General features: G+C 37.2%; 1 protein-coding gene across 1 annotated transcript; it reads left to right on the forward strand.

The window, feature by feature from the left end:
• The first annotated feature begins 2,312 nt into the window (after positions 1–2,312).
• LOC139064435 (uncharacterized) lies at positions 2,313–13,945 on the forward strand. The gene is given in 15 exon segments (XM_070547786.1): positions 2,313–2,744; positions 2,866–2,959; positions 3,040–3,107; positions 3,182–3,376; positions 3,477–3,539; positions 3,683–3,799; positions 3,918–3,980; positions 4,082–4,195; positions 4,317–4,370; positions 4,463–4,555; positions 4,659–4,718; positions 4,839–4,946; positions 5,064–5,123; positions 5,210–9,401; positions 9,404–13,945. Coding segments are annotated over 14 exon segments (8,892 nt in total). The 5' UTR covers positions 2,313–2,744; positions 2,866–2,928; the 3' UTR covers positions 13,078–13,945.
• The last annotated feature ends 12,346 nt before the right edge of the window (positions 13,946–26,291 follow it).

Here is a 26,291-nt window from a genome sequence, read left to right on the forward strand (position 1 = left end):
AGTTGGTGATGTTCCTGAAACTTTTCCACACAGAGGTTGGGTCGTTTTCAGTGATTTGCTGCTGCATTTTGTCATGATGCTGGTGTTTTGCTTTGACCAATTCTTTGCTGAACCTGTATTTAGTGTCTCTGTAGGAGTCCTTGTCCCCCCTTTTAAATGCATCTCTCTTTTCAAACCACAGCTGTTTGAGTTTAGGGGTAAACCAGGCTTTGTCATTGTTATAACTCACCCTGGTGTATGATGGTATGATGCTGTCCTGACAGAAGTGGATGTAGGAGGTGACGGTATCTGTGAACTCATCTAAACTGTCTGAGGTGGCTTTTATTACCTCCCAGTCTGTGGTCTCAAAGCATGCGCGAAGCTCATCTGCGGCATCTGTGTTCCACTGTCTTGTTGACTTCACAACAGGCTTGGAGAGTTTTAGCCTTTGTTTGTAAGCTGGGATCAGATGGATGGTCACGTGGTCAGAGAGTCCAAGCGCAGCGCGCGCCACTGCATGATAGGCTCCCATTGCTGTGCTGTAACAGTGGTCCAGGGTTTTCCCCTCTCTGGTTGGACACTTGATATACTGTTTATATTTGGGAAGCTCCTGGCTCAGATTTGCATTGTTAAAGTCTCCAAGTACAACGATGAGAGAGTCCGGCTACGTCTGCTCCATGCACAGTATCTCTTCCGCGAGCACACGCTGAGCCTCGTGCACGTCCGCGTCAGGTAGGATGTAAACAGCGCCTAGAATGAATGAGGCGAACTCCCGCGGAGAGTAAAATGGTTTACAGTTTGTGAAAAGATATTCCAGAGATGGAGAACAATCCTGCACGATCACTGTGACATCTGTGCACCAACCATTATTGATTTAAAAACACACACCTCCACCTGTGGTCTTGCCGGAGACAGTCACTTTCCGATCTGCGCGGATGAGGTGAGACCCCTCCAGCTGGAACGCGCAGTCCTGGGTGTCCTCACTGAGCCATGTTTCAATGAAGCATAGAACCCCAGATGACGAGAAGTCTCTGTTTATGTTCCTCATCAGGGTCAGCTCGTCCATTTTGTTGCGGTGTGAGCGTACATTAGAGAGGAAGATGCCAGGCAGAGCCGTGCACAGTCCCCGTCTCCTCAGACGCACGAGAGCGCCCGCTCATTTATCTCTCCTCCTGTGTCTTACTTTCCTGATCAAAGTTGATATTGAATCGGCCACAGATGCAACAAAAAATGAGGTTAAGTCCACCGGAATCATAGTGTTGTAACTTATGAGTTCTTCTCTTGAATAGGAGTACCCAGATACGCAATTTACACACAAAAACAGAACAAAAACAGCGCACCAAAGTACCACGGCAGCCGTCTGTGGTGCCATCTTGAATCCCTCACAATAGAGGCTAGCGACTCATCAGGTGATGGAGAGCCGAGGTACCCACAGTAGTTTTGGCTCATTGACTAACAATAGATAGCTACAGCTTATAGGCTTGACTCTCCCATATTCCAGTTTGAAGTGACAAAACTCCTTGGATGAGAAGAGAAACATCTTCAAGAAACCAAAGAAGTCCAGTTGCCTTCATTTGAACCCTTTGGAGTATCATGACCTGGATGACTGAGAACTTTCACTCGCCCTTTTTACAGTTAGAATTGACAAAGCTCCTCAGATGAGAAGCAAACTTCTTCAGAAAACCAAAGAAGTTCAGTTGTCTTCATTTAAACAACTTCAAATATAAATAGACAAAAAGAAATACTAATGACCAATAACAAGACAGGTCTTTGTTGCTTAATAGGTAATCTGTCTATTAAATAGAAGATATACATTCCCTCAGGTTTCTATATAACCTATTTAATAGAATAAATACATGATATTACATTAGTGTGTAATGTATTTGTTTAGTGATCATGCATAGTACTAAATTTATGGTATTTTTTTTCCTTGTTGTAGATGCCTCGTGGCAAAGGGTACCGTAGAGCTCAGGCCTTGAAGAACAGACAGTTTATGCCGAAGCCTATGGAAGAGCTGTTCGAGATTCTGCCAAGCTGTACGACTTTTACTCCACGTAAGTTACATATTTAGTTATTTTCCAAAACATCAAATGCTTTTTTTGAAAACCTTTGTTGCATATTTTGAAATTGACATGGTGTATGCACACTGAGAAATTTCAGATAAATTAATGTGACACACTTTACAATTACATATTTACATTACATTGATATTGTGTTATTTTTTTTCCTTCATCTTACCATTAGGTCACGGAACAGGCTTCAGGCACAGGGTTTGTCGTTGGCCCTTGTCGCCTAACACAGGAAAAAGTCTGAAAGTCATCATCCCACCAGAGTCTTCAGACAAGAAGGTACATTTAGCTAATAATTTATATTAATATTAAACTATATTATGTGCTTATAGGTTGACACACAGATTGCTGTGTGTTCTTTAGTTTCTAAAGTGCTTTGTGATTTTTATCTTCATAGGTCCTTCATTAAACAATTGTTTCTTCTTCTAGTTTGTCTTCGTCATTGGAGATTCACATCTCCGAGCCATTGTGGATGGCTATGTGAAGGTGCCTGAGGGGAAGCTGTCCTTTGGCTACCTGTCGGTTCCTGGTGGTACAGCAGCCCACCTTACCACTGAGGTCCGGCATTTAGTTCTCCCACGTGATCCAGATGCAGTGTGTCTGCTCGCTCCAAGCAACAATCTGGACAGTCCTATTTCTGAAGCAGAAAAAGACTTCAAGTGTCTTTTGAACACCATTTCCACTCTTTGTCCAAATGTAAGGATAGATGCAATTACAAATAATGTGCCATTAAAAAGGCAATTACTGAATCAAATTTATATTCTGGTGCTTTTTTCTACAATGATTTTTAATGTCATGTAAAATTTCTGGAAAACAGGTTTTTGTTTTGGATTTCCCTCCAAGACTGAGCCATGACACGGTTGTGCAGGACCATCTGAGGATGATGTTTCACAGGGTCTCAGTACAAATGGGTATGTTGAACTTTAGTGTGCACTATACAAAATGCTTCTAACTGGAAAAACTAATTGTTAACAAAATATATTTCTTTCAGATGTCCCATACTCATCAATTGCTGAGAACTTCCCCTTTCATCGCCTGGATTTGTGGGGCAGAGATGGGGTAAGTGAGAAGCTTACTGACTTTTAATGATTAAGAGGTATTAGCTTTAGCTAAAAATGTGTTATTTTCTATAGGTTCATCTCAGTGACAGTGATGGTATGGACATTTTTGCACAATTGCTCTGGCAAAAAACATACCTGCACCTCCAAAGTCAGAAGGCCCAGGTTACCCCCAAGAAGTCTGCTGCTAGAGTGGTCGTTCAACACGCAAAGCCCATTCAACCCCAAGCAGACCAATCTAAGTGGAAAGTTGTTTTGCCTGGCAAGAAGGTAAATTGTTTTTCTATGTTTTTATTTCAACTGCAGACATTAATTGGCTGTTTAGATTTTCAACAATCATGTAATATAAAAATTTCATTAATTTTTTCAGAGGTCTACTCCAGCTGGTCCAAAGGAGCAGAGATCATCTTCAAAGAGAATTCTTCTTCATGAGGTGAATGATTAATTTTAATTAATTAGGGTTCCAAGCCCAAAGGGCAGAGAACCCTATTGTTTTTGATAAATGAGATTTTATTTGATGTTCGTCATGTTGATTGATATGAGTTTTTCTAATATTGTCTACATCAAAATGTTCAGGCCGAAGTCTGTTTTGAAGTTAATCCCAAATACTTCCACGAAGATCTGCTGCATGTCTTGGAAAATGACAGTACTGGATGTCCAGATGTGCTTTCACCAGATGTCCAACAAAAAAAGGTAAATATGAAGAAATATGTTTTTTCATTATAATGTTTTGATATTAATCTTTAATTCATTATTAATTTTAGATATTTGTCACCTAAGAATTTACAATCTGTTCATATTTTGATGACAGGTGGTACAACCTGAAGGAAAGCCAGTGTCCTTTGGAAAAGAGAAAAGTGTTGTCAACACGCAGGTTTGTTATTTTTTTATCATTGTTTTCCTATTTGTTGGTCAAGTCCTCCTGTAAAACATGCACAAAGTAATTACATGCATTGTATACTGTTTTTATTTCAGGGACAGGCAACAACGATCCAGAAGCCCCCTGCCAGTGCAACAGCACCAATAAAGGAGCAAGTGATCATGCCCTCTGATGATCATGAATGGCCAACACTTGCAGAGAGTTTAAAGGTAATTACGATTTACACACACAATACTTTTAAAATATAAAGTTGTAATATTGCTTAAGAGGTACACATTTCTACAATAATGGAAAAATTAACATAAAACCTTGAATGACATTTTCTTTCAGACATCTCACATTCATCCAAAAGGCTCACGTGGCACACTGATGTCTCGTCATCAGGTGAATAAACTCTCATTCAAAGAAACCAAATCAGTTTTGTTGCCTTTACTTGAAACCTTTGGATTACAATGATTCCCTTCATTTACTTACAGAAGTACCTGAAGGACTGCAGTGTGGTCCTTCAAAAACTGAAAGAGAAAACTGATGACGCCAGTGTGCCATCACCAGCCCCCAATGACAAAACGGTGAGACCTATCAGCTTTTTTCATTGAATGATGCTCATTCTAAAGTTTTTACTCAAATAATTATATTCTTTGCTTATTTAAATAAACCTTTTCATTTTAACAGTATGCAGCTGCTGTCCAAGAACAAAAATCTGTTTCACGCACAGATGTCACCAAGGACCAGGTCTGACATTGGATTTTAATATGATTGTTGTTTTTGACATCACATCATGTGCTTGACAAATAATTGTAAATTTCACAATACTAGAATATATTGTAAATATCCTGATTTGATTTCCAACAGGTTTGCTGTCACTCCCAGGAGCATTTGAAAGACTGCGCTGAGGTTCTACATCTCCAGATGAACGAAGACAAATACAGTGTTACATCGCCTGTACCAAAAGGCAAAATGGTAGGACCTATATGACATAGTCTGATTATTGATGTTAAATAGCGTACTTAATCCTACACATATTCTTTCCAATACTTATATTTCCTAAATATTATAAAACTTTTTTTATTTTAACAGAACGCAGTTGCTCTCCAAGACCAAGGACCTGTTGACCTAGGAGATGCTACAAAGCAACAGGTTTGACATATTCCCCAAGTGAAAACATGCCCATTTTATTCATAGATTTTCTTCTAATGTTTGAATTTTTATGTTTGTTTTCACAGGAATGTAAAGAGAAGGAGACGAGTGTTCAACCTGAGAAGGTCCATGATGCTCCTGGTGTTGCAGCTTCAAGTGTTACCATTGCATCTTCCTCATCAAATCAGGAAAGTTTGAACACTTTTCATTCTATTGTCAAAGGTTCATTTCATCAAGGTCATAAGCGTTTTGGGTGCAACCGATTTAAACAGTGTGCACCAAACAGCATTACAGCCATCATGACAAACACTGTCAAAATGGCTTCCACATGGTCAAGAAAAGACATTAACAATATCTTGATAAGTGGTGATAGTTTATACACTTACATGAAAGAGCAAAACATGATCAGTGATGCAGAAGGCAGTGGTTATGTTTTTGTTCAAGAGTTACCCACAGAGCACACATTCCATCATCACAAGTTCTCTTTGGAATACATGCAGACCTTCACAGGACATCTTCATCAGCAGATTTACCATGAAGATGTTTCAGATTTTGCCATGCCTTTGGACGTTGCATTACAGAGAGCTATATTTGACAATGACGGCTGTCTGTTTACAATTAGTAGAAACACATGTGCAGTTTTGAAAGAACAATCTCAGTTTTCTGTTTTTGATCCACATTCACGTGGTCATGATGGTCTCTGGCAGTTGAATGGCACAAGCATAGTAGCACACTTTGATACTTTAGACCAAGTTTATACACATTTAATCAATCTCTCTCACTCTTTGTGTGCTGACAATGCAAATGAAGAGGACACAGCTTTTGAAATGACCGGTGTTAAGGTGACAGCTCAATCTATGAGTAAACCTATCCAAAGTAAAACTGCTTCTTGCCAAAATGATGTAGAGTTAATCAGTGGAAATGATGATAGTTTTGATGACGATACATTTGATCAGTTAGTAGTTGAAGAAATTGAAGATGTTGCAGTCAGTGACACATCTGAGTCTCTTTCTGAATCTCCATCTCGTTGTGAGCTCATCCATACGCAAAATAGTTCTTTTCAAGATGATGCAGAGTCAATATGTACTAGTTTTGATGATGATAGTTTTGATAAAGTAGTACTTCAGGAAATAGAAGATATTGCAGTTAATGACACCACTTCCCTTGATGTAGACTCAGTAACTGAAAATCATCACACTTCTTTGAATCAAGCAATAATTGAAGAAGTGCCACAAAATGATACATCTGTTTTCATAATTTCAGAAAATATCAACAGCACTGTTACTTTCAATCCTCTGACTTCTAAAGACAAAAGAAACTTTTGCACCCAACTACAGATAGTTCCAAGTTTAGAAAGGGTGAAAAGTCTTTGGGAAAGTATTACATTAGATGAACCGTTACCTTGTACCACTAAACACATCCAGCCAGACGGCAACTGCTTTTTCCGTGCTCTTGCATTTGTAATTACTGGGAATGAAGAGTTGCATAGCTGGATTCGCAGGGCTGTTGTTAATCAAATTCTTCAAAATTCTGACCTCTATTCAAGTTACATCAGACAGGAATTTGAATCAGTACAACAGTATGTTACACAAACAGGCATAAAGATAGTTGGATCCTGGGCTACAGAAATTGAGATACAAGCAGCTGCAGACTTTTTTCACACCCATATTTACACTTACACTCAAGGAAAATGGTTACAATATGGCTCTTCTAGTACTTTAGACAACACCAAGGGTATTTATCTGAAACACTGTAATGAATGTCATTATGAGCCAATCGCATGTGTGAAAGATAAAACTAACACATGTTTTAACCTGATCTCATGTAATTACTGTCACTTTAAAGGTGACAAGGACATACTATCTCCATCTAAGATGAGCAGAGAGAACAGGAGAAAGAGAACTCTGTATAATAAAGACATTGAGAAAAGGGAAAGCAAAAAAATGATGTTACAGAAATTGTATAAGGACGATCCTAAGTACAGATTACACAAGAAGCAATTAAGTGTCATTACATATAGAAATAACCCTGAACTGAGAGCAAGACTCAGACATGACAGTAAAGAAAACTACAAAAACAAACCTGAACTGAGAGCAAGACTCAGACATGTCAGTAAAGAAAACTACAAAAACAAACCTGAAATGAGAGCTAGACTCAAACTGGCTAATAAACAAAACTACTACAAAAAGCCTGAACTGAGAGCAAGACTCAGACATGATAGTACAGAAAACTATAAAAACAAACCTGAACTGAGAGCTAGACTCAAACTGGCTAATAAACAAAACTACTACAAAAAGCCTGAACTGAGAGCAAGACTCAGACATGATAGTACAGAAAACTATAAAAACAAACCTGAACTGAGAGCTAGACTCAAACTGGCTAATAAACAAAACTACTACAAAAAGCCTGAACTGAGAGCAAGACTCAAACTTGCCAGCAAAACCACTTATGCAGCCAAAAGTAAACACTCTAAACTTCAGTTATTGAAACAGAACGTAGAAAGATATAGAAATAAGGTTGACCACCGTAACCGCATCAAACAGTCTAATTCTGAACGGTATAGAAATGTAACTGCTTATGCCGATTCTGTTAAAGAGCACGGAAAACGTAGACGACAAAATCTCATGACTGGAAAAAAATTCATAGATAATGTCATTCAGCTTTTTAGAGAAAAGGTTAAATTTGGCCCTCAATTCGTCTGTTGTGTTTGTCATCGGTTACTTTTTAAACATCAAGTTGTTGAATGTAAAACACAGCAGTATGAAATTAGAGGTTCATTCATTTCATCTGTGGCAAAAAAATGCATCACTGACACTTATTTACACAAGTGTGGACAGTCTTCAGTTTCCAAATGCCATCTAGAGGTTAGCCCTGCATGTAAATTGTGGGTCTGTTTTACTTGTCATCGTAAAATACTCAATGGAAAAGTCCCTGAAGAAAGTGTTGCAAACAATATGCACCTAGATTCTATTCCTGTAGAACTTAGTACGTTGAATCCTCTTGAGCAACATCTAGTGGCACAGCACATTCCGTTTATGAAACTTTTAGCCTTACCAAAGGGAGGGCAAAATGGTGTCCATGGACCTGTGACTTGTGTTCCATCTAATACAGAAACTGTGAGTAACATTCTACCCAGATTAGATGATCAGAATCTAATGATTAAAGTCAAACTGAAGCGAAAGCTGACGTACAAGGGTCACTATGACTATCAGTATGTCAATGCTCTGAAAGTACATAATGCAATTGCATACCTTAAATCTCACAATACTTTTTACAAAGATGTACAATTTAACAGTGCATGGACAAATCCCCTAGAAAAAGAGTCTGAAGACTCTACCTCTGAAACCGACAACGTCACTTTGGAAGAAGACAGCAATAGAGCTGAAATAGAGTGTGAACATCCTGGCAAAAGAGATGGCAGTGGCACAGAGGTAGAGTCTGAAGATCTTGTTAGCGATGATCATTTTAATGATAGACAACAGCATGGGATGTTTTTGGACACATGCATGCAACCAGTAGACATTGCCCAAGAAATACTAGACAACCATTTTGACAGTGTTTTATCAGTAGCACCAGCTGAGGGAAATACTCCAGTCAGATTGCTTACCGATACTTCTAACGAGGCTAAATGCTTTCCAGTTCTGTTTCCCAACGGAACAGGTACATTTCATGATGCAAGAGAGCAAAGGATTACACTAAGCAAATATTTAAACACCCGAATTCTCAATGCTGATGGCAGATTTGGCAAGAACTTGGATTACATCTTTTATGCACAATATTTGTCAGAAGTTAATCAAGTTGTGTCAAATGTTTCCATTGCACTGAGAAAGGGCTACCATGGCTTAGACAACACCAACATTACATCATCCATGCTGGGCAATACAGACTTTTTGAAGAATGTTTTAAATGCTGACATGGGCTATAAGTTTTTGAAGCCCATTAGAGGTACACCAGTATTTTGGCAGGGAGTTCAAAAAGATCTGTTTGCTTATGTTAGACAACTTGGCATTCCTACATGGTTTGCTTCCTTTTCTTCAGCAGATTTAAGATGGCCAGAATTTATGGAAGCTTTTATGGCTATAGAAAACATTCAAGGCAATATTCATGACATGGACTGGGCACAGAAATGTGACTTATTGAAAAACAATCCAGTGACAGCAGCCAGAATGTTTGACTATAGATTTAGATCTTTTTTAAAAGATGTTATCATGTCTCCCGCTCAGCCAATTGGTAAAATCATTGATTATTTTTATAGAGTAGAGTTTCAACAACGTGGATCATTCACACTCATTGTCTATTTTGGACCGACGGGCCTAAAATAGGAGTCAACACAGACGCTGAAGTCATAGCTTTTGTAGATAAATATGTTACATGCGACCTCCCACCTGACAGTGATCCTCTCCATGAAGTGGTACATAGTGTTCAAATGCATAGCAAAAAACACTCTAAAAGTTGCAGAAAAAATCACACAACTTGCAGGTTTCACTTTCCCCGACCACCAAGCAACAATACATTCATATGTAAACAGGAACCGGATGTTGATAATAAGGAAACCCCATCTGACAAGTCATCTTCAGATTTAAAAAAGGCAGCCAAGCATATCATGACCAAAGTTAAAGAAGCTTTGACCAGTGAAAACAACACATTTAGTAGCATAGATGACTTGTTTAATTCCATTGGTATTGACCAGACTACATTTGAAACAGCCTACAAACTGACCTCTACAAAAACAACTGTCGTCCATAAACGAAACATAAACGACATCTGGGTTAATCAGTATAACACAGACCTGCTACGTTGCTGGAATGCAAACATGGACATCCAGTTTGTCTGTGATGCATATGCATGCATTGTTTATATCATTTCCTACATATCCAAAGCAGAAAGAGAAATGGGTTTGCTATTAAAACATGCACAAAATGAAATCAAACATAATGAAAACCTGGATGCAAAACAAGCGCTTAACAAATTAGGGAATGTGTTTCTGCATAACAGAGAAGTTTCTGCTCAAGAAAGTGTGTATCGGCTAACAAACATGAGATTAAAAGAGGGCTCTAGAAAAGTCACATTTGTTCCAACAGGTGACAACATTGTCAGAATGAGCTTACCTCTTAATGTCATTCAAAACAGTGCTAATGGTAATCAGATCTGGATGACAAACATTACTGATCGATACAAAAGCAGGCCTAAGTCCAGTGAATTTATGGACATGTGCATAGCTACTTTTGCCTCAGAGTACAGAAATGTACCAAACAGTGAGAAATCTAGACCAGAAGTGGTTAGTTTATTAAACAACAATGGTTGTGTAAGGAAGCGGACAAGGACAAATGTAGCTGTTGTTAGATATGCTCGTTTTTCTAAAGAACAAGATCCTGAGAAACACTATCAAAGCCAGCTTCAGTTGTTCCTTCCTTATTACACGGAAAACCAGTTAAAACCATCACAATTTACAACATTTCAAGAGTTTTATGAGACCGGCTCAATCACAAACAGTAGTAAAAACATCCAGTCTGTCAAAGACGTAGTAGAATTCAACAGATCCAAGTTTGAAATCAAAGCAGAAGATTTACAAAACATACAGGAAGATATTGAACACTTTGGATTTCAAGAAGATGTTTGGGCAGAGCTGTGTCCTGAGGCAGAACTAGACCGACTAGAATGTTTGGAAGACAGATCTTTAGATAACAATCCAAATCCTGGTGAACAAGAAGTTATTCCAGATCTAGAGCCAATCACAAAACCAGCTTTATCATTTCACATTCAAAAACAGATAGTCTCACACAAGGAAGCACAATCCTTAATGCGTTCTCTAAATCAGCAGCAGAGCAACGTGTTTTATAAAATCCGGCAGTGGTGCTTAGATAAAGTAAACGGTCACAATCCAAGCCCTTTTTATGTTTTCATTTCAGGTGGAGCGGGAACAGGCAAGTCCCATTTGGTAAAAGCCGTGTCCTATGAAACAACCAGAATACTATCCAGATTATCTAATTATCCTGATGATATTCATGTTTTATTGACTGCCCCCACTGGAGTGGCTGCATTAAATATCAATGCCACAACAATACATAATAGCTTTGCAATTGGCAATAATATTTCATTACCATACCAACCTTTAAGAGAGGAAAAAATAAACACATTAAGAGCAACCCTGAAACATTTACAAATCTTGATAATAGATGAAATCTCAATGGTTGATAACAAGCTTTTAACATATATCCATGGTAGACTGCGTCAGATCAAACAGTGTTCAGACTTTTCTTCATTTGGTAATGTCTCCGTCATAGCTGTTGGTGATTTTTATCAGTTGCCACCTGTCAAAGGGACTCCACTCTACAAGGACCCCATTGGTTCCAATTTGTGGCAAAACAGTTTCAGTCATGTAGAACTCACAGACATAGTACGACAGAAAAACAAAGACTTTGCTGTAACACTTAACCGTTTAAGGAAACACAAAAAAGACCAACCACTTCACCCACAAGACGAAGCACTTCTCAAACGATGTGAAACAGGCATGGGTGAAGACACTGAAATTCTGCATCTTTTTGCAACAAACAGTGATGTTGATAATCATAACTTCAACATGTTGCATAAACAATGTACAGACATTGTACAAATCAAAGCCCAAGATTTCCATAAAAACCCTCAGACTGGCCGTACCACTAGAATACCCTCAACACTTGATTTTGGCAAGAAAACCTATTTAGATAAATTACTAAGTATTGCTCCTAAAGCTCGTGTAATGCTCATTAAAAACATCGATGTTTCTGATGGACTTGTCAATGGTGTGTTTGGTACTGTTTGTCGCATACAATTTCTAAGTAACAATAGCTTCCCACACATCATTTATGTTAACTTTGATAACCCAAGTATAGGCCAACAACTACGACACAAGTTTCCAACTTCAGACACCGAGCTGACTAATGCTACACCAATTAGTCCCGATGAAGACAAACTTGAAAAGGGGGTTAGACGTCAATTTCCACTGCGGCTGGCTTGGTCTTGCACCATACATAAAGTCCAAGGCCTAACACTACAGAAAGCAGTAGTCTCTTTTAAAAGGATTTTTTCTGCTGGACAAGCATATGTAGCTTTAAGTCGTGTTACATCACTAGAACACCTCACTATCCAAGATTTTAAAGCTAAAGCAATCTATGCAAGAAGTGATGTGGAAGAAAACTTGAAATTAATGCCAAACTTTATCGACACACCAGTTTCAATGCCAAACTGCACTTTTAAAGTCTGTCTTCATAATGTGCAAGGTCTCAAGAATCACATACAGGATGTCAAGAGCAACCAAAAATTACTCACAGCCGATATAATTTGTCTGACAGAAACTTGGTTAAAAGAAACACATCCCTCTGAAAGCATTTCACTGCCAGGTTGGACTTTTCACCACAAAACCAGATCTGACTCATACGATGAAACTGGACTATTTTCTACTTTCAGAAGCAAAAATGGTGGTGGTGTTGGTTTCTATCACAAAAACAGCATTATGTGTAAAAGTATGGCTTTCAATTGCAACAACCTGGAAGCTTTGCTTTTTAGCACACAGACTTTAAACCATCATTATATGCTGTTGTACAAACCACCATCATATAACCTTCAGAAATTCAAAGACAATCTACAACCTGTACTGCATTATTTCAATGAATTTCCAGGAACCAAAATAGTCATGGGTGACATGAATGACGATGCACTGGTTTCTAATTCATTTGTCAGCTTCATGAAATTGCAAGGATACACTCAAATAGTAACAAGTCCAACAACCGAAAATAATACTCTAATTGATCATGTTTACATCAAAGACATTGATCCCAAAACCATACATGTAGAAGTTATTCCCACCTATTACAGTTACCATGAATGTATTCAAATATCATTCTTGACAGGAACAGACACAGACATACAGTTACAGGAACTGGGGACAGACAGACAAGGACTGCAGGACAAATAGCCTCAAGGGGAAAGACAGACAATCACAGATAGATGGACGGGTGTACATCAGAGCTGACCATAACAAATTACACATAGAGGTCCGTTTCATTCATACAAAATCAATTTAGCTTCAAAATCATCTAAACTTATTTCGACTCTTATACATATATACCATACCATACCACACCATACCTTACCATTTAATGTATATTTAGCATGTGAAATACACTTTTTATCCATAAAAAAGTGTATGACAGTATCACACTTACTTGTGGTTTTGATAATGGACATTGAAATGTTACTTTGTGTTGTGCCATCACTGTTTCAATGTATAAAAATGTATCCATTTAGATATTCACAAATTCACTTATTCTAGTACTATTTTTATTTTCCTTTGTTAAAGACTTCATTTTACAGCACTCTTCTTTTGTTCAATCTCCACTAGGAACAATCACCCACCAGATGAAGTTCCTGAAACAACACAACCGAAATCTGTGGAATCAGCAACCATCATGTGACCACGCCGCCCACCTGTCGTCCTGTTTGCTTCCCAGCCTGCCTAACTACCAGCCTCTGGATCTGCATCATATCCTGCCTCACTGTCTGCCTCGCAACCTGTTTCCTCATCCCGTCCTGGATCCTCATTCTCTGCTGCTCTTCTGTCCCCACCTGGCCCCAAAGCCCCAGCCCTGCCTCACCAACACCGATCATCTCCAGTAAGAATAGTTCTCCAAACAATTCCAGTTCTGGTTCTCTGGTTCCAGGGTTTCGTGATTCTAACACCAGTTTGCTTTCCCGTTCTAGATCTTGATCCCTCCTGTTCCAGTTTGGAGCACCGTTTTCAGTTTCACATTGTTCTTAATAAATATTATTTGTTATTCACTTGCCATCGTTTCCGTCTGTGATTTTTTCATGTCCTGGGTAAAACATTCCCAACGTGACACTTTGCCTCAGAATGCCCTTCTGCCACTTTGCTATACATTGTGTAACACATCATTTGTACATTTACATATGTAGATAACAATAAAGTGTTTTCTGTACTCTTGAATCAATATAATTTCTGGAATCCTAATTTCAATGCACAGTGTTGTAAAAATATTGTTTGCTCTACAAAGTCTCCCCCACAATTGGCAAAATTTGACATACAATAAACTGCTGTTTTTTAATTCAATTGTTTGAATAATGTACCATCATTTTTAATTTACATATCCTACATCTTTGTACTTACAAAATGAAGTGTTTCACTGAATTTTGGGCAATTTCGTGCTCATAATAAATGTCTACTTGTTTTATTTTGACCAAATGTCTACTCGTTTTATTTTGACCAGAGATAACTATGTGATTTTGACCATGGCCAGATAAAACTGTTACAAGAATGTGCATAGCAAGGGGCCACTGGCACAAATTGCAGGAAATCTTTAGATCAGATATGGATTTTATTCAGTTTTGTTTCATTCAGTTCAATTATCAATCTCCATATATCGTCTTATTGAAAAAAATATATATATTTAAAAACTATAAAATAACAAAACTTGATTTCTCATGACCCATGATGATTTTCAAAAAACATTGGAGGATTTCCTATGAAAATAATACATTTTTAATACATTTACTAAACATTGTCAGTAATATTGAAATGGTAAATGTTTTGGATTTGTATAGCGCCTTAGTCCCTTAACAACACAATCAGTCTTTCACCCATTCACACACAGTCACACACTACTGGGAATGAGCTACAATGTAGCCACAGCTTCCCTGAAGCACACTGACAGAGGTGAGGCCTGCCGAAAACTGACACCACCGGTCCCTCCCAGCACCAGCAGCCAAGGTGTCTTGCCCAAAGACACAACAACAGCATTCTCTGGTCAGACTTGGAATCAAACCAAAAACCTTCCAATTATTTGAAATCCCGCTCCGTTTCCTGAACTTCTGCTTTCCAATACAGCACGTGACTTACCAGGCCTGCAGAAGTCTGCATTCAGCCATTCACTCACACAGTCACATGCTGGTATGTGTATAGGCTAAGCAAAAGGTTTCATGACAAATCCTGAATGCTACTTTCATTGCTCCGGTTGAAGTGAGCTGACGGGACGCCGGCGGGAGAACATGTTTTTGGGGCGGGACCGCGTGAGGACTGGCGAAGGTGAGGGCGGGGCCGGGTGGGCGACTGGCGCTGGGGGCTTGGAACCCGTTGATAACTGCTTGCAGTTCTAGTTAGGGTTCCAAGCCCAAAGGGCAGGGAACCCTATTGTTTTTCTACGGATTTTTCATTATTTATTATTTATTATTAGGGTTCCAAGCCCAAAGGGCAGGGAACCCTATTGTTTTTCTACGGATTTTTCATTATTATTTATTATTCTTCTCCGCTACGTTTGTATGGGGGCAGGAGCCAGAAATTGCCAGGAAAAATCTGACATGGCAGTCTGATACAAAATCCTGACCGCTACTCAGATTCGAAAATTTGGACCCCGCGTCACCTAGGTGGCGCTATTGCGGAGGTCAACACGTTTCAGCTACTAGCTCCCAAACCGTAGGTCCTACAGTCATAAACTTTATATGTACATGATCCTTGGGTGATTCTCCATCTTTTTTGTATTGGCCACGCCCATTTCCGCCTAACTAGATTTTTTGCTAGATCGCAAAAAACTCAAAACTTACTTTCTATCACCTATTCGTCATTTTTCGTCGAATCAACTTCAAACTTCGTACATATGATCTATGGACTAAGATAAGTTGTGGTGATGAAGAAAAAGGCAGAAATATTGAAAATTGGGCTAATGACACCATGTCAAAATCAGTGTGCTAGCTAGCACATGTGGTAATTGATGATATCTTCACCATTTCTCAAGATAAATTGATGAGACTCTACACCCTTATGAAGTATGAGCGGTAAGCCCTATCTACTCGATTTTGTGTGGATTCACCAATAGGGGGCGCTAAAGAGTCAAAAAGTTTGTTTCAGCTAAACGGCTTGATGGATTTCCACAGAACTTGGCACATATGTTAATCATCGGACCCTTAAGCTATATTTTGAAAATGATTAAAAAGTGGGCGTGGCTTATAGGCTATAAATAGGCTTTAAACGTTTTCGCCCATTTACTCCTGAAAAATACATATTCTATACAGAAAATTACAATTCATATCAGTCATAATGACATCTACAATCACAGAAAATTTTTTGAATTTTGTCCAATAGGTGGTGCTGTGGTACCCCAAAAATATTTTTGGCATGTTTCTCCCCATTACTTTCGTAAAAAAACAAATGATCTCATCCAGTATGTTCATTGAGTCAGTCAAATTTAGATGAGTATTTTAAAAAATGTTTTAAACTTATGCAAATTAGTAGAAATTTGCATAGTAAGTCCAACGTACTTTCGTTAACTCCTCCCGGCCGTCAAACTCAATCACATCACATCTTTCCCTGACAAGAGAGGAGGAGCGGCTGACCAAAAGATGTGAAGGGATTTTGGATAATTTGCTTATTTTTTTTAATATGATTTTTTTTTAAAAATTTTGGAGAATGAAAAAGTTTTTTTAGAGTAACTTCAAAAGATTTTGACATTTTTCAAAGCTGTTCATAACAGTCATACCTAAGGTCAATTCAAGTGTATGTCCTGGTTTTCAACTTGATTAAACAATAGGGGGCGCTATAACTGGGAAGAAATTATACTGCTGAACTGGCTAAATGGATCTGCACGAAACTTAGTGGTTGTCATCACTATAGAGTCTTAAGATTACATTATCAATATGGTAATGATTTATCAAAGTGGGCGTGGCTTATTATCATTTAAAATTTCAAATTTGAAAAATTTCCTAAAAATCATTCTTTGCATGTAAGAGGCTAAGATTTCCAGATTGTGTTAGCTGGATAGGCTAGAGCTTATGTCACGAAAGCCGCAGCTCCATGTTGAGGTTTACGCTTTATATTTATGAAAATACATTTTTAGGCTAGCAATTGTAGCGCAAATTCTGTTCTCACAACCTTCTTGTAATTTGCTACAAAGTTCACTCTTAGGTGGTTTATGAAACAAAAAAAATGTCGTCTTGATATGAGCTCCCCCTTGTGTTTAATTTTAGGAAATATTTTTGTCTACAGACACTAATGCAAATATTATTTTATTGTAAGTACAGTTTTACATTTATGACCCCAACAAAAATATAAGAAGAATTCTCACATCACAGAGGCAACCTGGGAATATTTTGAGATTTCTGTACAAAAGCATAGATTTTTAATTAATTTTTAACTTTTTACCAGTTTTTCTGTATAGTTGGACAACAACGTAATTAATTTTTGTTAGAAAACTTTTTAGGTATACAGTAAATATAAGCCATTTACAACATTCCACACGTACCTATGGCGATCTGAGATTTTTCTCCTAATTATAGAAAGTAGCACTATTTTTTTATGAATATTTAAATTTTTGTTGTGACCTTTATAGTTATATTTCCTAATTTTTCTTCAAAAAAGCTTTGAGTCAACTGATTTAAAAACAACATCATATTATTCCGCATGTTAACACTGCCATGTGAGAATATTTTGGTAATTTTATGATGATTTATGTATTTTTCATGATTTTTTAAAACAATTGATCAGTAAGTCACAAAATGAAACTCATTGTTTTTGTTGAAAATCTATTAAATCTAAAGACATTATCAAGTCTTTATGTTATTTGTAATATTCTGTTGATGTATAGATGATTGTTTGATAATCTCACTCATTAAATCTTCACGTTCTTTAATAAGGAAACAGTGGAATTCCATTGTAATCACGATTGAGAAGTCAGCCATGCCTCTGAAAGATATGTGTATAGGCTTTGCAGGTTTAATGACGTATCCTGAGTGTTACTTTCATTGCGCCGGTTGAAGTGAGCTGACGGGACGCCGGCGGGAGAACGTGTTTTTGGGGCGGGACCGCGTGAGGACTGGCGAAGTTGAGGGCGGGGCGGGTGGGCGACTGGCGCTGGGGGCTTGGAACCCGTTGATAACTGCTTGCAGTTCTAGTTATTATTTATTATTATTCTTCTCCGCTAAAAGTATATGGGCGCAAGAGCCTGAAATTGCCAGGGAAAATCTGACATGGCAGTCTGATAGAAAATCCTGACCGCTACTCAGATTCGAAAATTTGGTCCCCGCGTCACCTAGGTGGCGCTATTGCGGAGGTCAACACGTTTCAGCTACTAGCTCCCAAACCGTAGGTCCTACAGTCAAAAACTTTATATGTACATGATCCTTGGATGATTCCCCATCTTTTTTGTATTGGCCACGCCCATTTCCGCCTAACTAGATTTTTTGCTAGATCGCAAAAAATGCAAAACTTAGTTTTAATCACCTATTCGTCATTTTTCGTCGAATCAACTTCAAACTTCGTACATATGATCTATGGACTAAGGTAAGTTGTTGTGATGAAGAAAAATGCAGAAATATTGAAAATTGGGCTAATGACACCATGTCAAAATCAGTGTGCTAGCTAGCACAAGTGGTAATTGATGATATCTTCACCATTTCTCAAGATAAATTGATGAGACTCTAGACCCTTATGAAGTATGAGCGGTAAGCCCTATCTACCCCTAATTGTCTGAATTCACCAATAGGGGGCGCTAAAGAGTCAAAAAGTTTGTTTCAGCTAAACGGCTTGATGGATTTCCACAGAACTTGGCACATATGTTAATCATCGGACCCTTAAGCTATATTTTGAAAATGATTAAAAAGTGGGCGTGGCTTATAGGCTATAAATAGGCTTTAAAAGTTTTCGCCCATTTACTCATGAAAAATACATATTCTATACAGAAAATTACAATTCATATCAGTCATAGTGACATCTACAATCACAGAAAATTTTTTGAATTTTGTCCAATAGGTGGCGCTGTGGTACCCCAAAAATATTTTTGGCATGTTTCTCCCCATTTCTTTTTTAAAAAAACAAATGATCTCATCCAGTATGTTCATTGAGTCAGTCAAATTTAGATAAGTATTTTAAAAAATGTTTTAAACTTTTGCAAATTAGTAGAAATTTGCATAGTAAGTCCAACGTACTTTCGTTAACTCCTCCCGGCCGTCAAACTCAATCACATCACAACTTTCCCTGACAAGAGAGGAGGAGCGGCTGACCAAAATTTGTGAAGGGATTTTGGATAATTTGCTTAATTTTTTTAATATGATTTTTTAAAATAATTTTTTGGGAATGAAAAAGTTTTTTTAGCGTAACTTCAAAAGATTTTGACATTTTTCAAAGCTGTTCATAACAGTCATACCTAAGGTCAATTCAAGTGTATGTCCTGGTTTTCAACTTGATTAAACAAGAGGGGGCGCTATAACTGGGACGAAATTATACTGCTGAACCGGCTAAATGGATCTGCACGAAACTTAGTGGTTGTCATCACTATAGAGTCTTAAGACTACATTATCACTATGGTAATGATTGATCAAAGTGGGCGTGGTTTATGATCATTTAAAATGTCAAATTTGAAAAATTTCCTTAAAATCATTATTTGCATGTAAGAGGCTAAGATTTCCAGATTGTGTTAACTGGGTAGGCTAGAGCTTATGCCATGAAAGCCGCAGCTCCACATAGAGGTTTGCGCTTTATATTTATGAAAATACATTTTTAGGCTAGCAATTGTAGCGCAAATTCTGTTCTCACAATCTTCTTGTAATTTGGCACAAAGTTCACTCTTAGGTGGTTTATGAAACAAAAAAAATGTCGTCTGGATTTGAGCTCCCCCTTGTGTTTAATTATAGGACATATTTTTGTCTACAGCCACTAAGGCAAATATTATTTTATTGTAAGAAAAGTTTAACAATTATGATCCTTACAAAAATATGAGCACAATAGACACATCACAGAGGCAATCTGGGAATATTTTGAGATTTTTGTACAAAAGCATTGATTTTTAATGAATTTTTTACTTTTTGCCAGTTTTTTGTATAGTTGGACAAAAAGTAACTATTTTTTGTTAGAAAGTTTTTCTTAGGTACAAAGTAAATAAAAAACATTTATAACATTCCACATGTGCCTATGGTGATCTGAGATTTTTCTATTAATTTTAGAAAGTAGCATTATTTTTTTATGAATATTTTAATTTTGACTGTGAACATTACAGTTATATTTACCGATTTTTCTTCAAAAAAGCTTTGAGTCTACTGATTTAAAAACAACATCATATTATTCTGCATGTTAACACTGCCATGTGAGAATATTTTGGTAATTTTATGATGATTTATGTATTTTTCATGATTTTTTAAAACATTTGGTCAGTAAGTCACAAAATGAAACTCATAGTTTTTGTTGAAAATATTTTAAATCTAAAGACATTATCAAGTATTTATAATATTTGTAATATTCTGTTGATGTTTAGATCATTGTCTGATAATCTCACTCATTAAATCTTCACGTTCTTTAATAAGGAAACAGTGGAATTCCATTGTAATCACAATTGAGAAGTCAGCCATGCCTCTGAAAGATATGTGTATAGGCTTTGCAGGTTTAATGACGTATCCTGAGTGTTACTGTCATTGCGCCGGTTGAAGTGAGCTGACGGGACGCCGGCGGGAGAACGTGTTTTTGGGGCGGGACCGCGTGAGGACCGGCGAAGGTGAGGGCGGGGCCAGGTGGGTGACTGGCGCTGGGGGCTTGGAACCCGTTGATAACTGCTTGCAGTTCTAGTTTATTAGGGTTCCAAGCCCAAAGGGCAGGGAACCCTATTGTTTTTCTACGGATTTTTCATTATTTATTATTTATTATTATTCTTCTCCGCTAAAAGTATATGGGCGCAAGAGCCTGAAATTGCCAGGGAAAATCTGACATGGCAGTCTGATAGAAAATCCTGACCGCTACTCAGATTCGAAAATTTGGACCCCGCGTCACCTAGGTGGCGCTATTGCGGAGGTCAACACGTTTCAGCTACTAGCTCCCAAACCGTAGGTCCTACAGTCAAAAACTTTATATGTACATGATCCTTGGATGATTCCCCATCTTTTTTGTATTGGCCACGCCCATTTCCGCCTAACTAGATTTTTTGCTAGATCGCAAAAAATGCAAAGCTTAGTTTTAATCACCTATTCGTCATTTTTCGTCGAATCAACTTCAAACTTCGTACATATGATCTATGGACTAAGATAAGTTGTTGTGATGCAGAAAAACGCAGAGATATTGAAAATTGGGCTAATGACACCATGTCAAAATCAGTGCGCTAGCTAGCACATGTGCTAATTGATGATATCTTCACCATATCTCAAGATAAAGTGATGAGACTCTAGACCCTTATGAAGTATGAGCGGTAAGCCCTACCTTCCCCATTTTGTTTGGATTCACCAAAAGGGGGCGCTAAAGAGTCAAAAAGTTAGTTTGAGCTAAACGGCTTGATGGATTTCCACAGAACTTGGCACATATGTTAATCATTGGACCCTTAAGCTATATTTTGAAAATGATTAAAAAGTGGGCGTGGCTTATAGGCTTTAAAATTTTTTGCCCTTTAACTGATGAAAAATACATATTCTATACAGAAAGTTACAAATTATATCAGTCATAGTGACATCTACAATCACAGAAAAAAGTTTGAAGTTTGTCCAATAGTTGGCGCTGTTGTACCCCAAAAATGTTTTTGGCATTTTTCTCCTCAATATTTTAGTAAACAAGCAAATGGTCTCATCCAGTATGTTCATTGACTCAGTCAAATTAAGATGAGTATTTTAAAAAATGTTTTAAACTTATGCTAATTAGTAGAAATTTGCATAGTAAGTCAAACGTACTTTCGTTAACTCCTCCCGGCCGTCAAACCCAATCACATCACAACTTTGCCTGACAAGAGAGGAGGAGCGGCTGACCAAACGATCTGAAGGGATTTTGGATAATTTTCTTACTTTTTTAAATATGAATTTTTTAAATATTTTTTGGGGAATGAAAAAGTTTTTTTAGCATAACTTCAAAATATTTGGACATTTTTCAAAGCTGTTCATAACACTCAAAACTAAGGTCAATTCAAGTGTATGTCTTGATTTTCACCTTGATTAAACAATAGGGGGCGCTATAAATAGCAATACATTATACTGCTGACCTGGTTAAATGGATCTGCACGAAACTTAGTGGTTGTCATCATTGTAGAGTCTTAAGACTACATTATCAATATGGTAATGATTGATCAATGTGGGCGTGGTTTATGATCATTTAAAATTTCAAATTTGAAAAATTTCCTAAAAATCATTATTTTCATGTAAGAAGCTACGTTTTCCAGATTATGTTAACTGGATAGCCATGAGCTTAGATATTGAAAACCGCAGCTCCACGAAGATGTTTGCGCTTTAAATTTACAAAAATACATTTTTAGGCTAGCAATTGTAGCGCAAATTCTGTTTTCACAATCTTCTTGACATTTGCCATAAAGTTCACTCTTAGATGGTTTATGAAACAAAAAAAAATGTCGTCTTGATTTGAGCTCCCCCTTGTGTTTAATTATAGGACATATTTTTGTCTACAGCAACTAACGCAAATATTATTTTATTGTAGGTACAATTTTACATTTATGACCCCAACAAAAATATAAAAAGAATTCTCACATCACAGAGGCAATCTCGGAATATTTTGAGATTTTTGTACGAAAACATTGATTTTTAATGATTTTTTAACTTTTTGCCAGTTTTTCTGTATAGTTGGACAACAACGTAATTAATTTTTGTTAGAAAGTTTTTTAGGTATACAGTAAATATAAACCAATTACAACATTCAACATGTACCTATGGTGATCTGAGATTTTTCTATAAATTTTAGAAAGTAGCACTATTTTTTTATGAATATTTTAATTTTGACTGTGACCCTTACAGTTATATTTACTGATTTTTCTTCAAAAAAGCTTTGAGTCTACTGATTTAAAAACAACATCATATTATTCCACATGTCAACACTGCCATGTGAGAATATTTTGGTAATTTTATGATGAGTTATGTATTTTTCATGATTTTTTGAAACATTTGGTCAGTAAGTCACAAAATGAAACTCATTGTTTTTGTTGAAAATCAATTAAATCTAAAGACATTATCAAGTATTTATGTTGTTTGTAATATTCTGTTGATGTATAGATTATTGTTTGATAATCTCACTCATTAAATCTTCACGTTCTTTAATAAGGAAACAGTGGAATTCCATTGTAATCACGATTGAGAAGTCAGCCATGCCTCTGAAAGATGTGTATAGGATTTGCAGGTTTAATGACGTATCCTGAGTGTTACTTTCATTGCGCCGGTTGAAGTGAGCTGACGGGACGCCGGCGGGAGAACGTGTTTTTGGGGCGGGAGCGCGTGAGGACTGGCGAAGGTGAGGGCGGGGCCGGGTGGGCGACTGGCGCTGGGGGCTTGGAACCCGTTGATAACTGCTTGCAGTTCTAGTTAGGGTTCCAAGCCCAAAGGGCAGGGAACCCTATTGTTTTTCTACGGATTTTTCATTATTTATTATTTATTATTTATTATTATTATTCTTCTCCGCTGTGTCTGTATGGGCGCAAGAGCCTGAAATTGCAAGGAAAAATCTGACATGGCAGTCTGATAGAAAATCCTGACCGCTACTCAGATTCGAAAATTTGGACCCCGGGTCACCTAGGTGGCGCTATTGCAGAGGTCAACACGTTTCAGCTACTAGCTCCCAAACCGTAGGTCCTACAGTCAAAAACTTTATATGCACATGATCCTTGATTGATTCTCCATCTTTTTTGTATTGGCCACGCCCATTTCCGCCTAACTAGATTTTTTGCTAGATCGCAAAAAATGCAAAACTTAGTTTTAATCACCTATTCGACATTTTTCGTCGAATCAACTTCAAACTTCGTACATGTGATCTATGGACTAGGCTAAGTTGTTGTGATGAAGAAAAATGCAGAAATATTGAAAATTGGGCTAATGACACCATGTCAAAATCAGTGCGCTAGCTAGCACATGTGTTAATTGATGATATCTTCACCATTTCTCAAAATAAATTGATGAGACTCTAGAACCTTACAAAGTATGAGCGGTAAGTCCTATCTTCCCCATTTTGTTTGGATTCACCAAAAGGGGGCGCTAAAGAGTCAAAAAGTTAGTTTGAGCTAAACGGCTTGATGGATTTCCACAGAACTTGGCACATATGTTAATCATTGGACCCTTAAGCTATATTTTGAAAATGATTAAAAAGTGGGCGTGGCTTATAGACTTTAAAAATTTTTGCCCTTTAACTGATGAAAAATACATATTCTATACAGAAAGTTACAAATCATATCAGTCATAGTGACATCTACAATCACAGAAAAAAGTTTGAATTTTGTCCAATAGTTGGCGCTGTTGTACCCCAAAAACGTTTTTGGCATGTTTCTCCTCAATATTTTAGTAAACAAGCAAATGGTCTCATCCAGTATGTTCATTGACTCAGTCAAATTAAGATGAGTATTTTAAAAAATGTTTTAAACTTATGCTAATTAGTAGAAATTTGCATAGTAAGTCAAACGTACTTTCGTTAACTCCTCCCGGCCGTCAAACCCAATCACATCACAACTTTGCCTGACAAGAGAGGAAGAGCGGCTGACCAAACGATCTGAAGGGATTTTGGATAATTTGCTTACTTTTTTAAATATGAATTTTTGAAATATTTTTTGGGGAATGAAAAAGTTTTTTTAGCATAACTTCAAAATATTTGGACATTTTTCAAAACTGTTCATAACAGTCAAACCTAAGGTCAATTCAAGTGTATGTCTTGATTTTCACCTTGATTAAACAATAGGGGGCGCTATAAATAGCAAAACATTATACTGCTGACCTGGTTAAATGGATCTGCACGAAACTTAGTGGTTGTCATCATTGTAGAGTCTTAAGACTACATTATAAATATGGTAATGATTGATCAATGTGGGCGTGGTTTATGATCATTTAAAATTTCAAATTTGAAAAATTTCCTAAAAATCATTATTTTCATGTAAGAAGCTACGTTTTCCAGATTATGTTAACTGGATAGCCATGAGCTTAGATATTGAAAACCGCAGCTCCACGAAGATGTTTGCGCTATAAATTTACAAAAATACATTTTTAGGCTAGCAATTGTAGCGCAAATTCTGTTTTCACAATCTTCTTGACATTTGCCATAAAGTTCACTCTTAGGTGGTTTATGAAACAAAAAAAATGTCGTCTTGATTTGAGCTCCCCCTTGTGTTTAATTATAGGACATATTTTTGTCTACAGCAACTAACGCAAATATTATTTTATTGTAGGTACAATTTTACATTTATGACCCCAACAAAAATATAAAAAGAATTCTCACATCACAGAGGCAATCTCGGAATATTTTGAGATTTTTGTACAAAAGCATTGATTTTTAATGAATTTTTTACTTTTTGCCAGTTTTTTGTATAGTTGGACAAAAAGTAACTAATTTTTGTAAGAAAGTTTTTTTTAGGTACAAAGTAAATATAACACATTTATAACATTCCACATGTGCCTATGGTGATCTGAGATTTTTCTATAAATTTTAGAAAGTAGCACTATTTTTTTATGAATATTTTAATTTTGACTGTGACCCTTACAGTTATATTTACTGATTTTTCTTCAAAAAAGCTTTGAGTCTACTGATTTAAAAACAACATCATATTATTCCACATGTTAACACTGCCATGTGAGAATATTTTGGTAATTTTATGATGAGTTATGTATTTTTCATGATTTTTTGAAACATTTGGTCAGTAAGTAACAAAATGAAACTCATTGTTTTTGTTGAAAATCAATTAAATCTAAGGACATTATCAAGTATTTATGTTGTTTGTAATATTCTGTTGATGTATAGATTATTGTTTGATAATCTCACTCATTAAATCTTCACGTTCTTTAATAAGGAAACAGTGGAATTCCATTGTAATCACGATTGAGAAGTCAGCCATGCCTCTGAAAGATGTGTATAGGCTTTGCAGGTTTAATGACGTATCCTGAGTGTTACTTTCATTGCGCCGGTTGAAGTGAGCTGACGGGACGCCGGCGGGAGAACATGTTTTTGGGGCGGGACCGCGTGAGGACCGGCGAAGTTGAGGGCGGGGCGGGTGGGCGACTGGCGCTGGGGGCTTGGAACCCGTTGATAACTGCTTGCAGTTCTAGTTAGGGTTCCAAGCCCAAAGGGCAGGGAACCCTATTGTTTTTCTACGGATTTTTCATTATTTATTATTTATTATTTATTATTATTATTCTTCTCCGCTGTGTCTGTATGGGCGCAAGAGCCTGAAATTGCCAGGGAAA

Source organism: Nothobranchius furzeri, unplaced genomic scaffold (genome assembly GCF_043380555.1).
Source record: "Nothobranchius furzeri strain GRZ-AD unplaced genomic scaffold, NfurGRZ-RIMD1 Scf029, whole genome shotgun sequence".
In the NCBI taxonomy this organism is placed as follows: domain Eukaryota; kingdom Metazoa; phylum Chordata; class Actinopteri; order Cyprinodontiformes; family Nothobranchiidae; genus Nothobranchius; species Nothobranchius furzeri.